The 15,174-nt window shown below is 44.7% G+C and overlaps 1 protein-coding gene across 1 annotated transcript; it reads left to right on the forward strand.

Annotated features, from left to right (window-relative positions):
- The first annotated feature begins 2,375 nt into the window (after window positions 1–2,375).
- Window positions 2,376–14,643, forward strand: LOC116570201 (tubulin alpha chain-like). Its single transcript, XM_032306961.1, has 3 exons — window positions 2,376–2,385; window positions 2,485–2,487; window positions 14,284–14,643. Exons 1-3 carry the CDS (start codon window positions 2,383–2,385, stop codon window positions 14,641–14,643), a joined length of 366 nt encoding a protein of 121 aa, XP_032162852.1. The 5' UTR covers window positions 2,376–2,382.
- Window positions 14,644–15,174: the final 531 nt, after the last annotated feature.

Genomic DNA, 15,174 nt, shown 5'->3' on the forward strand with positions numbered 1-15,174 from the left:
CTAAAGCAGCACCCGGCACAACCTGAGGGTCACATATGAGTTGTCCCTGTTAAACAGAGGCTGTTCCCTCCGGGCCTCACTCACCTCCTCACCTCTTATTTCCTTCTCCTGCCCCTAACTACCAGCTGCCCATTCTCTTGCTGGAACACTGGTGGTTACTTTCACTTCATCTGGCTCCTTTGTCCAGAAAATACTCTCTCAGTGTTCTTCTTCCCCTCTGGGACCTCTTTCTCCATTTCTTCCTCTGTCCATCCCTAACCACTGGTGTTTCTGGGGCTTCCACCAACTAGCTGTCTCCTCCTTCTGTCCTGGCACAGTCTTCCAGGGAACTGTGTGGCCACACATTGACCACACCCACCTTGATGTGTCTAGAGCAGACCACCCTTTCGAGCTTGCGGCCCACATCCCTATCTACACCTCCACTTGGATGTCCCAAAGCCACGTGTCCACACTGGAGCTATCCTTTTCATCCCCACACCTGCTCCTCCTGGCATCTCAATCTCAGTAAGCAGGACAACTACCTGCCCAGTTGCCCAAGCTAGAAACTGAGAGTTGTTCTAGAATCTTCTTGCCATTCCACCTCCACATCTAATTAGTCATCAAGTCTTGTTGATTTCACATCTTTTGACACTGTCCCCTTCTCTCCAGCCCCACTGCCCCTACCTAGATCAGGCTCCTGCCATAGTTCTCTCGGTTTGGGTATGGCTTCCTAACAAAGCTCTTCTCAACAGCCTTTGCCCACCTTGAATCCTTCCCTACATCACAAATATTTCCTGTCAAAGACCAGAGAGTAATTATTTTAAGTTCTGCAGCCATAGAATCTCTGTCATAACTAGGTTAAGTCTACCATTACAGTACAAAAGCAGTGACAATGCATAAATGGGTATGACCGGGTTCCAGCAAAATTCTACTTAGAAAACAGGAGCTGGACAGATTCAGCTCATGAGCCAGAGTGTCAACCCTTGTTCTAGGTGGTTGTCAAGGCTGTCAAACAAAACGAAGTGCTTTAAATAACATGTATTCTGGGTCCACTTAACCCCTGAAACTCTGCCCTACAAATTAGGTCCAGGCAGGTCCCATACAGCAAAGCAGGCCATCAAGAATAGCAGCCAAAATATAAATATATCTCAAAACACATGACACCAAACTCCTACTAAGCAGAGTTATGGAGTTATAATTACTCATTCAACAAGATTAACGGTGCACCTGTTACATGCCGCACATGCGGGGCCGTGAGGCTCTCACAGCTACAGCCTCTGGCTGCAGCGCGCTCACCATGCAATGGAAGAGACAGAATAGGGCGTGACTACAGGTGAGACCCACGGACATGTGGCAAAGGAAGTCTTTCAGGGATGCGCTCCAAGCTGTTTTCCATAATTGTACACGAATGTTCGCGGTGTAGTGCCTGCTCCTCTAGCCTCATTTCCCCTCACTTGCCCAGCGCTTCCTGAGCTCCAGCTGCACAGAATCCCTCCCTTTCTGGGGCCCATCACAAGTCTGTGTGCTTGTTCATGCTCCTTCCTCTGCTGGAACTGCAAGTTCTCTCTTGCTCATTGTGTATCACTCACAAGCTAGCAAGTCCCTAATAAACCGGAATGAATACTGAAACTAATACAACATTGTATATTAACTACCTGGAATTAAAATAAAAACTTTTTAAAAATTTGAGTGAATAAATTAAAGGCCCAACTCAGGGGCTCCTGGGTGGCTCAGTTGTTAAGCATCTGCCTTTGGCTCAGGTCATAGTCCCAGGGTCCTGGGATCAAGTCCCACATTGGGCTCCCTGCTCAGCGGGAAGCCTGCTTCTCCCTCTCCCACTCACCCTGCTTGTGTTCCCTCTCTTGCGCGCTCTCTCTCTCAAATAAATAATATTTTTATTAAAAAAATAAAGGCACAATTCAATTGTCTACCTTTTATGTGAAGCCCTCCTTGATTTTCTGGAGCAGAATTAATTGTTGCCTTCTCCATACCCCTTTGCTCATCTTCATCAGAGCATATACTACACAGTACTAAGATTACTGATTTATGTGTCTCATGGCCCAGTTATCAGTTCCTTAGGAGTAATATGTTGGTGGACATCTCTCACTTCCCTAACAGATGCGCCCTCTCCCTGAAATTATCACTACTTAATATATATTTTCTGCTCAACGCTGATTGATAAAGCAATCACTATAAAAAGGAATGAATGAATAATGGATACAAAATAGAATCGTGGATATAAATAATCCATGTGATGATGCAGGCACAACGAAGAGAGGATTCATCCTTACCACAGGTATCAGGAAAAGCTACACAGAGAAGATGGCATGAAAACTGAGCCTTGAGAAATTATTAGAAGTGTGCCTACTAAACAGGAGAGGGGAAGGCACCCCAAAAGAGGCAATGGTGTGAGCAAAAGTGAGGAGGAATGAAAGAACATGGCAGATTTGGAAATGATGACTACATAGACTGGGCTGGAGCTAAGAAGGAGTGGACCATGGAGAGCCCCCACAGGGGGGTTGACATGGTCAGACTCACATTCCAGCAAGGTAAGTGTGTGCTAATGACAGGCAAGAGATCAGGTGCCAAAAGGGGTACCTGGGTGGCTCAGTGGGTTAAGCCTCTGCCTTCAGCTCAGGTCATGGTCTCAGGGTCCTGGGATCGAGCCCCTCATTAGGTTCTCTGTTCGGCAGGGAGCCTGCTTCCCTCTCTTTCTCAGCCTACTTATGACCTCTATCAAGTAAATTTTTAAAAAATCTTTAAAAAAAAAAAAACTTTATTTAAAAAGAGAGAGAGAGAGAGAGAGAGAGAGAAATCAGGCGCTAGGAGATCCTTCAGAGGTGGCTGCCCTTACCTTTGTCTGGGACACATATGAAGAAGACGTGGCCTAAGACAGTGAATGCCAAGGTGGGGAGGGGGGACCACTCCATAGACCTTTAAGAAAGGAATCAACAGGAGCACTACTTTGCAGAAAAACAATTGCAGACTCAGAGAGAGAGGAGCCAATGAGAACATGAACTAAATGAAGTGGAATCAGATCAGGCGATCTGAATTGCAAAGAGATCAGCCTTCTCAAAGGAACTAAGGCAAACTCTAGAGTCAAGGAGGAGTTATGGAGAATGGGAAACTCGACCACAGAGACATTCCCTCCACATTTTACAGGAGCTACAAGACTGGCGAGGAGAGCCGGGTGCCTGGCAGAGGTTCATACCGCAGCAATGACCCAGAGCAGCACGTGCATGACTAACAACCCCGTAACAGGCCCTTCCTTATGAGCTGTAATGGGAGCCGTGCACACAGATGGGTCGGGTGTTCCCAGCAACCCTCAGAGAGGGACAACTGGAGGGCTCGCTTAGGAAAACAGGTGAGACTCATTCTTGAAACGTCCTAGCTGTTGCTGTGTAAGCGTGCTGGGTTCCCCAAACATCCCGAAAGCTTCTCTTGCCCCTTAGGAAGGGAGTGATCCCAGTATCTTCTTAGCTGTGACACTCGGACAGCCGCCCTCCTGCCCTACTGGGCTTGCTGTCCTTATCTATAAAATAGAAATTACTATCCAAGCTGCCCTGAAAGGTGATTGTGAGCAACCGATGAGAAAAGGGATGTGAAACTAGCTTCTCAGGAAACTAAGAAGCACTAATAAATGTTGGGGGTTAGTATTATTATTTTACAAGCCATGAACTGTACCTGACATTATTTCTCCATATTTCTGAGAAAAATGTGGTCTCCGTCCAAATCATCCAAAGTGTTAGCAATTTTTTTTCCTGATAGAAAGTAATTTCTTCTCTCAAAAGGGAAGTGACGATTTGCTAATGGCAGACACACTGGAAAGTTTGAGTGTGGTCTTCCCGATGCCACTCAGCGACATAGGACAGCCCAGCAGCATCTGCAATGCTCCGAAGGGGCAGACGGCAGATGGAGCAGACCATGAGGCAAGGAGAGAACACTTTCATGGGTTATTTCTCAGAAGGTTCCAAAAGAAGCCCTCAAGGGCTTGTCACATCTCTACCAGAACTTAACCAAGAGCAGAAAGAACAGCTCAACATCTAAAATGTGCCACCTCCAATTAAAAATGGGTCTCTAGCGGGGAAGAATGTAGGCTAGAGAGAGCTGGACAAGATCTCTGTATTATTCATAATTAGTTACCAGATTAGTTTTCTTTTGTGACAGTATCTTCTGCCCATGGGTCTTTTTTAGAAAACACAACCCTCATTATTCCACAGTCCCCAGCGAAGCCATTGAAGATGAGTGTTACTGCGATTGTTAATGCTAGCATTCAGGAGGGGGAGAAACCGCAGCCCACAATGACATGCAGTTTGTAGCAGGACCGTGACTCCTGACTCCGCACTCACCACTCTTCGTGTACTCAGCAGGATGGCAAGCTCCCTGGGGCAGGACCGTGTCTTCCATTTCTTACCACCTAACCTCCTGCTCCAAGTGGAGGCTTGGGAGTGCATTCTAATTAAACTACCTTGTTTGTATTCATTCCACACATATGTAATGGGCACCCCATAAATGCCCATGAGGACAATGAAGAATTTATATGCAAACTAAATTCTGCTTGAAACCTGGAAGCAGGTGGTGTAGGGAGAAGAAAGAGCAAGAGCCCACGGTTATTTCAGGTTGAATGTACAGGAAGAAACACAAGCATAAAACAGCATTTAGAGAGATGGGACTCGTCGCCATTGCCAGTGACAGAAGAATGCTATTGGGATAAGAAAAGGACCTTAGGGGTGCCTGGGTGTCTCAGTGGCTTGAGGCCTCTGCCTTCGGCTCAGGTCATAATCTCAGGGTCCTGGGATCGAGCCCCGCATCTGGCTCTCTGCTCAGCAGGGAGCCTGCTTCCTCCTCTCTCCCTCTCTGCATGCCTCTCTGCCTACTTGTGGTCTCTGTCAAATAAATAAATAAATAATCTTTTGGGAAAAAAAAAAGAAGAAGAAGAAGAGGACCTTAGCCCACTTGCTGTATGCCAGTGGTTCTCACTTCGGTGGCTGGCAGAATCACCTGAAGAGTGAAGAATGCAGAGGCCCAGGCTCCTTGAAGTAGGATATGGCCTGGGCCTTAGTATTTTACCAGAGTTCCCCAGGTGATACTGGCCAAAGTTTGAAGAATGCTGTTCTAAGCAGACTCTTCTTAGGACGGAAACTCCATAGCCAGTGACTCTGAATTTTCCCCCTTCCCTGGCATGATAAAGGGCATGAGGCTTCCAGTAGAGGTAAGTGGTTGACTTCTGCCTATCAGGGGCATCGCCTGTTTATAAATCCACAGGACTTAGTCAAGCCTGCTCATCTCTAACTTAGAACTTAAGGGGAAGCTGGCATGGGAGAAGCTCTCTGGGGTGCTCCATCACCGCTGGGAAAAATATTGTTCCAGTTACGTTCTCGTGACACCTTTCCCAACATACACGTTTGCTCTTTAAACCACGTTTTTTCGGTGAACACTGACTAAGCCACTACCAAGAACCAGGTCACATCCAGAGATGAATTAGGCAAGTTCCTACGTTCAAGGGCCTCCCAGGCTGGTAGGAGAGACCAGAGATCTATGGAGTAACTCTGCTGTAAGAAATGCTGTAAGAAAGACATGAGCCAGGGGAGGAAAGACTAACTCAGACGGGGCCAGGGAAAGCTTCCTGGGGAAGTGACGTTTGAAAAGTACAAGCATACCAGGCAGGGAAGGGGAAGCAAGCTCTTGGTAGAGAACCCAGCTGGTGGCAAGGCCAGAAGGCTGCCCTGGGGAGAGCTTCCTAACAGACTAGTGTGGCTAGGATGCAGGGTATGGAGGTCACAGAGGAGGGAGGCGCGGCTGAATGAGGGCCTTGAATGCCACACCAGAGTTCAGGCTTAATCTTTAACGACTGAGAGCCTTCCTCTTCTGTTACCTTCCCCCGCTTCCACTTGTTCTCCTCTCGGCTTCTCCTGTCCAACCAGGAGGCTAGAGAAGAGAGAAAAGCAAAGGAGGAAGGGAGGGTGTTCAAAGGGAGAAGGGAGAAAGGAGGAGAGGAAGAGGGACATTCCAGTTCCCTTTTTTTTTCTTGGCCCCACCTTGAAATGCTGCTGCTTATGTTTTATAAGAAATTAACAATTTGGGGGGCGCCTGGGTGGCTCAGTGGGTTAAGCCTCTGCTTTCGGCTCAGGTCATGATCCCAGGGTCCTGGGATCGAGCTCCACATCGGGCTCCCTGCTCAACAGGGAGCCTGCTTCCCTTCCTCTCTCTCTGCCTGCCTCTCTGCCTACTTGTGATCTCTCTCTGTCAAATAAATAAATAAAATCTAAAAAAAAAAAAAAAAGTATACTTAAAAAAATAAAATAAAATAAAATAAATTAACAATTTGGGGCACCTGGGTGGCTCAGTGGGTTAAGCCTCTGCCTTCAGCTAGGGTCACGATCTCAGGGTCCTGGTATTGAGCCCACATTGGGCTCTCTGCTCAGCAGGGAGCCTGCTTCCCCCCCACCTGCCTGCCTCTCTGCCTACTTGTGTCTCTCTCTCTGTCAAATAAATAAATAAATTCTTAAAAAAAAAAAAAAAAAGAAAGAAATTAACAATTTAATGATTTCTGGCTTCACAAGAGACTTAAGTGCTGAACTTCAACCCAGGAGGGCTGGGTTCACTGAGGTGGAGCAAGTACAGCCAAGAGTTGTGGTTCCCAACAACTTGACCTCAAAGGCTAACCCTTGCCTGCCATGGGTTTTGGTTTTGTTTTTTGTTTTTTTTTTTAATTAACATATAATGTATTATTTGTTTCAGGGGTACAGGTCTGTGAATCATCAGTCTTACAAAATTCATATCACTCACCAGAGCACATACCTTCCCCAGTGTCCATAGTTTTACTTGGGTTTGTAACGTCTACTAACTGTGAAAAGAAAAAAAGAAAAAAAATTCTGCTGTTACTTCAGGAGCACTCTAGAGTAAATTTATATTCATTCTATGCAATAGTATCCACACGCCTGAAAATTCATTACTGCACATTAACCTACATCAAAAAACAAGTAACTAAAAAAAAATAAAATAAAATAACATACATGGATAAATATCCGCAACATGTGTGATAGGCCAACGGCTAATGCCTTAATATATAAAGAGTTCTTACAAATTAATGAGAACAAGACCAACCCAATAGGGGGAAAACATGGATAGCAAGGGGCATTTGCAATGGTGTTGACAGAAAAAGAAATATTAATATCTTAATTTTTCTCATAATGAAAATATGTATATATATGGAATACCATTTTCTTAACCTGGTAGAGTAGCAAAGATGAAAATATTTGATACTCATGGAGTAGAAAGGAGGTGTCGAGAAAATACCACTTTCATGCATCACTGGGAAAATGTAAATGGGATCAGATAATTTATACAGCAATTTGACTACATCTATTAACAACTTTTTTTCTTTTTCACATTTATTAAAATTTTAAATATACTCTTGTCCGCACAGAAATTCTACTTCTAGAAATTCATGATACAGAGTAAAATTACACGTTTACCAGGAATGTCAAATGAGCTGGACTCAATATGGGGCAATATAACGCAATTTTATTTCATTTTTCTCACCCTGTAAACTAATCACCTGCTCCTTAAACTCACACACACCCAAAATCTATGACTTCAAAGCACACTCCAGTATATTTAACCCAATTCTAAACAAATTGACAAACTGCATTTTTTAAATGGGTGGGGGGCACCTTAGTGCCTCCATCACTTAAGCATCAGCCTTCAGCTCAAGTCATGAGACCAGGGTCCTGGGATGGAGCCCCACATCAGGTTCAGCCCAAAGCCTGCTTCTCCCTCTCCCTCTGCTTACTGCTCCCCCTGCTTGTGCTCTTTCCCTCTCTGTCAAATAAATAAATCTTTTTTAAAATGTGAGGAAGAGGGGTGCCTGGGTGGCTCAGTGGGTTAAAGCCTCTGCCTTCGGCTCTGGTCATGATCCTAGGGTCCTGGAATAAAGCCCCGCATCGGGCTCTCTGCTCCGCAGGGAGCCTGCTTCCAGTCCTCTCTCTGCCTGCCTCTCCGCCTACTTGTGATCTCTGTCTGTCAAGTAAAAAAATAAAATCTTAAAAAAAAAAAAAAAAAATTGAGAAAGAGCGAGCACGCATAGGTTGAGCAGGATGGATATTAAGCCTGCTCCGTAGAGACTCACTCTCATGACCCTGAGATGATGACCTGGGCAGAAATTAAGAGTTGGATGCTTAAATGACTGAGCCACACAGGTGCCCCTGAATAAACTGCATTTGAAAGTTTCTCCCTTCTTCAGCTCAGGTCTGCTTCAAGGCTGGATGCTAGTGTCGGAAAGGGAGACAAGGTTGTCTTCTTCTTCTCCCTCACCTCACTGGCCCCAGAGAACAGGACCCAGATAAAGAGGACAAAGGAAAGGAGGCGGGGCTTCCCATGGCTGGCACTGCGGCTCCCTGGGCTGGGGGGTTTGTGTGGGTCTCCCACATATCCCACTTTGGGAGCTTCCACTGGCGTGCCCTAGATGCCCTGGAGACTCCCCTGTCCCACTACTTTCAACTTCTGCCTTAAGCTGTGGGCTTTCAACACTCGTCTCTTCTATTGTTTCAGAAAACCCTGCTGGGAAGAGTCTCTCTCCAGGTGGCTGTCTGTCCCTCTCCTGCTGGCCTGTCTGTCCCTCTCCTGCTGGCCCATTTCTAGAACTGTGGAACACTCGTTCTTTTCCTTGCCTCTGTAGGTGGAGGGTCCCTGGATCCCAGCAGGGTGCTCTCTCTCTTTTTTTTCTCTCCCAACTCAGGCCAGACCAGCCTCTCCTTCCCAAACTCAGGTCCCAAGGACTGACGCCATGCTCTTCATGGGTTCTGTCTAAGCCTTTCTCAATTGGTTTCATTCAGCCTCCCCATCAGAGATGGGAGGAGGGAGGGACAGGGGACACACTGACAACACTCTCCAAAGAAACACACTCTTCCCAGCCTCTCTAATCTCTGCCACCTCCTGAACGCTGGGGTCAAGTGATGGTCCATGCTGGTAAAAGGGACTGTGCAATCTCAGTGGTGCTGTCTAGGTGGGCCTGCCCCTCCTTTAGGACTGCAGAAGCAGATGCTCAGTACTGTCTTGTTCTAGGGATTCAGAGCTTCAGTCAGAAACTGAGACTAAAACAGCCCCATTTTAACATGCTGTTATATGGATTTACTACAAACATCACTTACAGCATTGCTTATAATAGGAAAAAAAATAACCTAAATGTCTAGTAAGCAAATTATGGAACGACCATATGATCATCTGTATATGTCATTATAGGAAAAACTCTACAAGATATATTATTAAATTTTTTTAAAAGAGAGGAGAAGGGAGTTGGGGGAAATTGGAAGGGGAGGTGAACCATGAGAGACTATGGACTCTGAAAAACAATCTGAGGGGTTTGAAGTGGCAGGGGGGTGGGAGGTTGGGGTACCAGGTGGTGGGTATTATAGAGGGCATGGATTGCATGGAGCACTGGGTGTGGTGAAAAAATAATGAATACTGTTATGCTGAAAATAAATAAAAAATAAATTATAAAAAAAAAAGCAGAGTGCAGAATACCATAGGATCCCATTTGTATGTGGGTTGTTTTAAAAGGACATGTATATATTATATACATGGTTGAGTCTGCACAGAGGGAATTCTGGGGAGTGAAATGGTAAGCAGACCTACTATTCACTGCATATATTTTTTACAATTTTTGAATGTTTTACCATAATGCACTAGTTTTATCATCTTAAAACCTATTATTAAAAAAAATAAAGATAAGCATAGTGCGGTGTTCCTTTTTAGAAATCACTGCTTCTTTTTAAATTATGTAATTTTAGTCACCATACAGTACATCAGTGTTTGATGTAGTGTTCCATGATTCATTGTCTGCGTATAACATCCACTGTTCCATGCAATGTTTATTTACAAAAACCAAATGCCTTCATTCAAACAACACAGAAAAATGAAAAGAAAAAAAGAAGATAGCTACAAAAAGTATCTATAAAGAAAAAAGTAGAAAATACATACCTAATATTTTTTAAAAATCTATTTCCCACCCACTCTGCCCTGCCAGATTACCAGTTTTAACAGTCATGTGTATATCTTCTTCTAGTTGTTTCTGTATGACTCTATAGCATATATAATTTTCCTTACACTAAAAATAGGATCAGACTATACAAAATATTTTTTTCACTTATAAAATATACGTTGTACCTCCATCCCTGCCACCCTACTCTTCCTCATCTTACTAGTTAACCTCTGTGTGTCCCCAACCTACATAGTTTACTTGACCAAAACTTGAGACAGATGCTCTTCTAAGCAAAGCTGTAGTAGCCACCCTTACGCACGCACACTGTAACATCTCCACCATGACATCCCTTCAATAGGACTGTTGGGGCACTTAACATGGTGACAGACACTGCCAAAATTCCACACAGCTCCTCTCCCTGCCACCCTTCACCACAAACCCTTCTTGGACAACACCTACAGCAGTGTAAGCCACCTTCTGGACACCAAGATAAACCACACCAAGAGACTCAAGACTTGCAGCCTGGGACCCATAGACCTTATGAGAGTTTGTCCATCAGGACATGACCATTCCTGCAGCTATCTGACAGAAGACGACGAAAGAATGATAAGGAGTGTTGTATTTATATTACACAACCACAGATTAAATTTGGAATGAAAAGACAGAGTCTGCATCACCATCACTATGGTAAAACATGAATCATCCATGAAAAGTCTTGCTTGTGCTCAGTGGCTTTGAGCTATGCCTCAGACCCCTTGTGTTATCCCTGTCTACTCTCTTCTGCCCTTAGATAAGCCTATAGAAATTCTCCGACCTTGTGGAAAAGTGGAGTCAATAACCAGGCCTGTGAAGATTCCAAACACGGTGTAAGAAAGGAATGAAAGCCACTTGGTCTAGAGAAGAAAAGAGCCTGGGAGTAGTGAGCGTATTCATCACAAATCTCAGATGGCTATCTCCAAAGCAGAAGAGCAGACTAAGTGTAAAACAGGAGTGAAAGTTTGGAACAACTGGCAGGCTGATTTTCAAGCTAGACCAGAGAGAACTTTCTAACCATTAAAACTGTCCAGAGCTTCTAAGGAAGGCCTTCACAACCACCTGGACTACAGTCAATGCCATCTTTGGAAGCCAAGAGAGAAAGAGGACAATGTGCATGGCAGCAGGAACAGTACTGTCTGAAGAAGTCCAACTGGCTATCCCCAAAGAGCCACAACTGTCTTTATTTTATTATTTTTGTGAAATCCTCCTACCCCAAGATTCAGTCTATGATTTTCTAGCTCATAAACCTATTCTGATTAGAACATGAATAGGTTAGTCTGTCACAAAGATTTATATCAACCAAGCACAAAAAGATGGCTGTACAAACCAGAATGTCAATGCACTCATTTACATTCAGCCATCAGGTAAACCAGAAACTCATGTTTGATGTTCCTCATCAAACATCCTTCTCCTCTTGGCAGACAGACTCAATGGGAATAGTTGTGTCCATGGAATTTTAATTCTCAAAGTCGATCAGTCAAGACTTTGGCTTGACTGATCGACTTTGGCCAATGCCAAGATGGGCTCTGCCCAGACACTGTTTTGACTTCCCTTAATCCTCATTTGCATGGATGGCTTCAGAATGTTCAGCTCCATCTTCTCAATCTTAAATACCTCAATCTTGTCATTGATAAGTCCTGCCAATCTAGGAGACTCTTTTCTAAAGTGACTTTATAAATTTCTACTCTTATTAACTGTATTTGAGTTTCATGTCTCAAATCTCACAGCACAGATCTTTTTCTGGTAAAGAAAACATTACTTACATAAGGGGAATAGAGGGAATTCTCCTGCACAAGCTGACTGAATATTGTACTGAGAAGCAGTATCAAGTGATAACTGAGAGCCAGATTCCCCCAAGTGAATCCCAGTTCATCACTTACTATGTGACCTTGGACAAGTTATATAATCTCCCTTGCCTCAGCTTCCTCTTCTGCAAAGCAGGGACAACTGTATCTGCTCATGGGGTTTGTGATGAGGATGAAATGAGTTAATGAATAAAGTCCTGGCACCGAGTCTGCCTCATAGAATGGTTTGCCACCACGATTACCAGACTCTGATATAAATCCTCCCCATGAAACAAGTCGTATTCTTGTCTCCACTTTACCAATGAGAAAACAGAAACTCAGCAATTCCAGACAGAAAGCTGGAATTGAAACTCAAGTCTCTCTCACCATGAAGCCAGAACCCACTTGGTCACCCTCACCCTCATCTCACAGATGGTGGGACCACTTTTTTCTTCACTCGCGGCAGGGGCGGGGGGAAGCCTGGAGTCTACTTTCAGCACCGCAGTCCATCCTTGAGCAAGAACAATGGTCACGTTCTCTGCCTACGGTGAGGCCAGAGCTAGCTGGTGAGAAGCATAAGTTGTGCAATGTGAACAGCTGCCTTGGCAGATGTGTCCACAGCTAAACACGACGGAGTTTCATTTCCAGAGTCAAGAGAAAAACACCTATCCCAAAACATTCTCCATGACCTTCTCAGAGGTAGATGGGCTGAAGCAACGGCCAGCCCTTCCTCTCTGCTGTTTTCTGCTATAAAAAACTGTCCAAAGTACAACTCTGCTAGCTCCCCATATAGCCGTTGGCTCTGATCAAGGATCCCTGGCCCCCCGGGTTTACTGGACATTTGAACATGGTTCACTAAACCTATAAAATAGAAAATATACCTAATAAACCTATAAAAGAGGAAAGGAGAGTCGATGACTTTAAAATTGAAGGCTCCAGGGTGCCTGGGTGGCTCAGTTGGCTAAGCTACTGCCTTCAGCTCAGGTCATGATCCTGGAGTCCTGGGATCAAGTACTGCATCGGGCTCCCAGCTCCATGGGGAGTCTGCTTCTCCCTCTGACCTTCTCCCCCTTCATGCTCTCTCTCACTCTCTCTCAAACAAATAAATAAAATATTAAAAAAAAAAAAAACTGGGGGCATCTGGGTGGCTCAGTCATTAAGTGTCTCTCTCTGGCTCAGGTCATGATCCCAGGGTCCTGGGATCCAGACCCCCATCGGGTTCCCTGCTTGGCAGGAAGCCTGTTTCTCCCTCTCCCTCTGCTGCTCCCCTGCTTGTGTTCCCTCTCTCACTGTGTGTCTCTCTGTCAAATAAATAAATAAAATCTTAAATAAAAAAAAATTTGAAGGCCCCAGAAGGAACGCTCATCCATTGAAAGCAGGTGGACAAGTCGGAATTTCAAGCTGTCCTTAACACTGTTGTATGACTTTAAGCAAGGCATTCAACCTCTATGACTTCTGTTTCCTCTCTTTCAGAATGGAAGAATCTCTACCTTGCAGGTTTATTGTGACGAAGGGCAAATTTACATAAAATGCTGGGACTATTATTATGGAGATATAAAGAACCTCCATGAACCTAGGACAACCAAAGACTAGGATGGATAGAAATATTTTTCAAGGGACCAAGAAAGCTAAACATTGAAATTCTTATACATGTAAGTTAACTGCAAAGGGAAGAGAGAAAAGGAACAAATATTTTTAGTCCCTACTACAGGCCAGAGATCTCATTAGGCTCTTTACCTACACTAAATCTCACAAATCCCATGTGGCAGGTTTTATTACCCTCATTTCACAGATAATGAAACTGATCATAGGAGAGGCTTTACAAGACCACATAGCTAGTGTGTGTATGGTGAGGCCGGGAACCAAGGGCTTCCTGACCCCATCCAGACCTCTTTCTGATCCATCATTCTACATCTGCTTCCAAAGTGAAAACACCAGGAACTCCCTGGAGAAGAATAATGCTTGACATTTATAGAGTAGCCCAGAGCAGTGCTTCCCAAAGCATCTTTGGGGAGAACCCACTTTGTTTTGTCTTGTTTTAATTCATTAATGTATCACAGACTGTGGCATTTGTGAAACATAATAGAAATAAATTACTAAAAATGTAAAATTTTAAAGGACATACAAAAATACTCAACTTTTTTTTTTCCATTAGAGTCAACACACACAACATTCCTCTGTCAAATTCTTGTAAAATTTCCCTAGCATTTGCTCTCAGTTTTATATCTCACCATGGACCAGCCTTGTGGACCACATTTTGACTAGTACTGTCCTATAGTTAAAGCCATCCATATATCCCAGAGATCGATCTCAAAAAGTCCTCTAGGTTTGCCTCCTGTTTCCAGGCAAGGTTATGGGAAATCCCCAGTGCTGCTGGGCTCTCTTTCCTTCTTAACAGCATCTGTTGAAAGCCTCACCCCAGCAGGGAGGGCATAAATCACCCCATACATGGTTTGCTGCCTGTTGTACCAGGGCGATGTGATTCCCAAAGATGTCGACATTGCCACTGCCACCATCAAGACCAAGCATACCATCCAGTTTGTGGACTGGTGCCCCACTAGCTTCAAAGTGGGCATTAATTACCAGCCTCCCTCTGTGGTACCTGGTAGAGACCTGGCCAAAGCACAGCGAGCTGGGTGCATGCTGAGCAACACCACAGCCACTGCAAAGGCCTGGGCTCGCCTGGCCCACAAGTTTGACCCGATATATGCCAAGTGTGCCTTTTTTCACGGGTATGTGGGTGAGGGCATGGAGGAAGGGGAGTTTTCTGAGGCCCGTGAGGACATGGCTGTCCTTAAGAAGGATTATGAGGAGGCTAGAGGGGATAGTGCAGAGGGAGAGGTTGAGGGTAAAGAGTATTAACCTGCTATGATTTTACACTCTGTTGTCTTGGGACTATCTCACTTCTATTTTTTTTTTTCTTTTCATTAAACAAATTTGTAGTTTATTTGGCTTTTTAGTACGGCTGTTCCAAAATTCAACTCAAACAGAAGCCTAGAGGCTGCAGTAATATCAGAGGAAGCCACCTCTGTCCAGTCTGGATCAGAACGTTGGATCCCAAGGTGTATCTGAAGCTTCTGGTTCAGCCCTCAACCCTTCTCCCCTAGTGTCCACACCCAGCTCCCATCCACTGTGTTTTCCCCTCACTGTCTGCTCTCCTCTGTAAACACCTGGCCACTGTCAGTTCTCCTCAGGCCACGTAGAGGCAGGAGGTAGAGTCACTGAGCAGGTAAGGGAGGCAGGACAGGTGGAGAAGAAAACCCACAGTCACTACCTATTTAGATTTTCAGGTGTCAGCCCTGCATATATTAGCTCTCATTATCTTCACGACCCCATCTGAGGCTAATATCATTGTCCCAATTTTACAGATAAGATTTGAAGATCAGACAAATG

This window comes from Mustela erminea, chromosome 12 (genome assembly GCF_009829155.1).
Source record: "Mustela erminea isolate mMusErm1 chromosome 12, mMusErm1.Pri, whole genome shotgun sequence".
Lineage (NCBI taxonomy): Eukaryota > Metazoa > Chordata > Mammalia > Carnivora > Mustelidae > Mustela > Mustela erminea.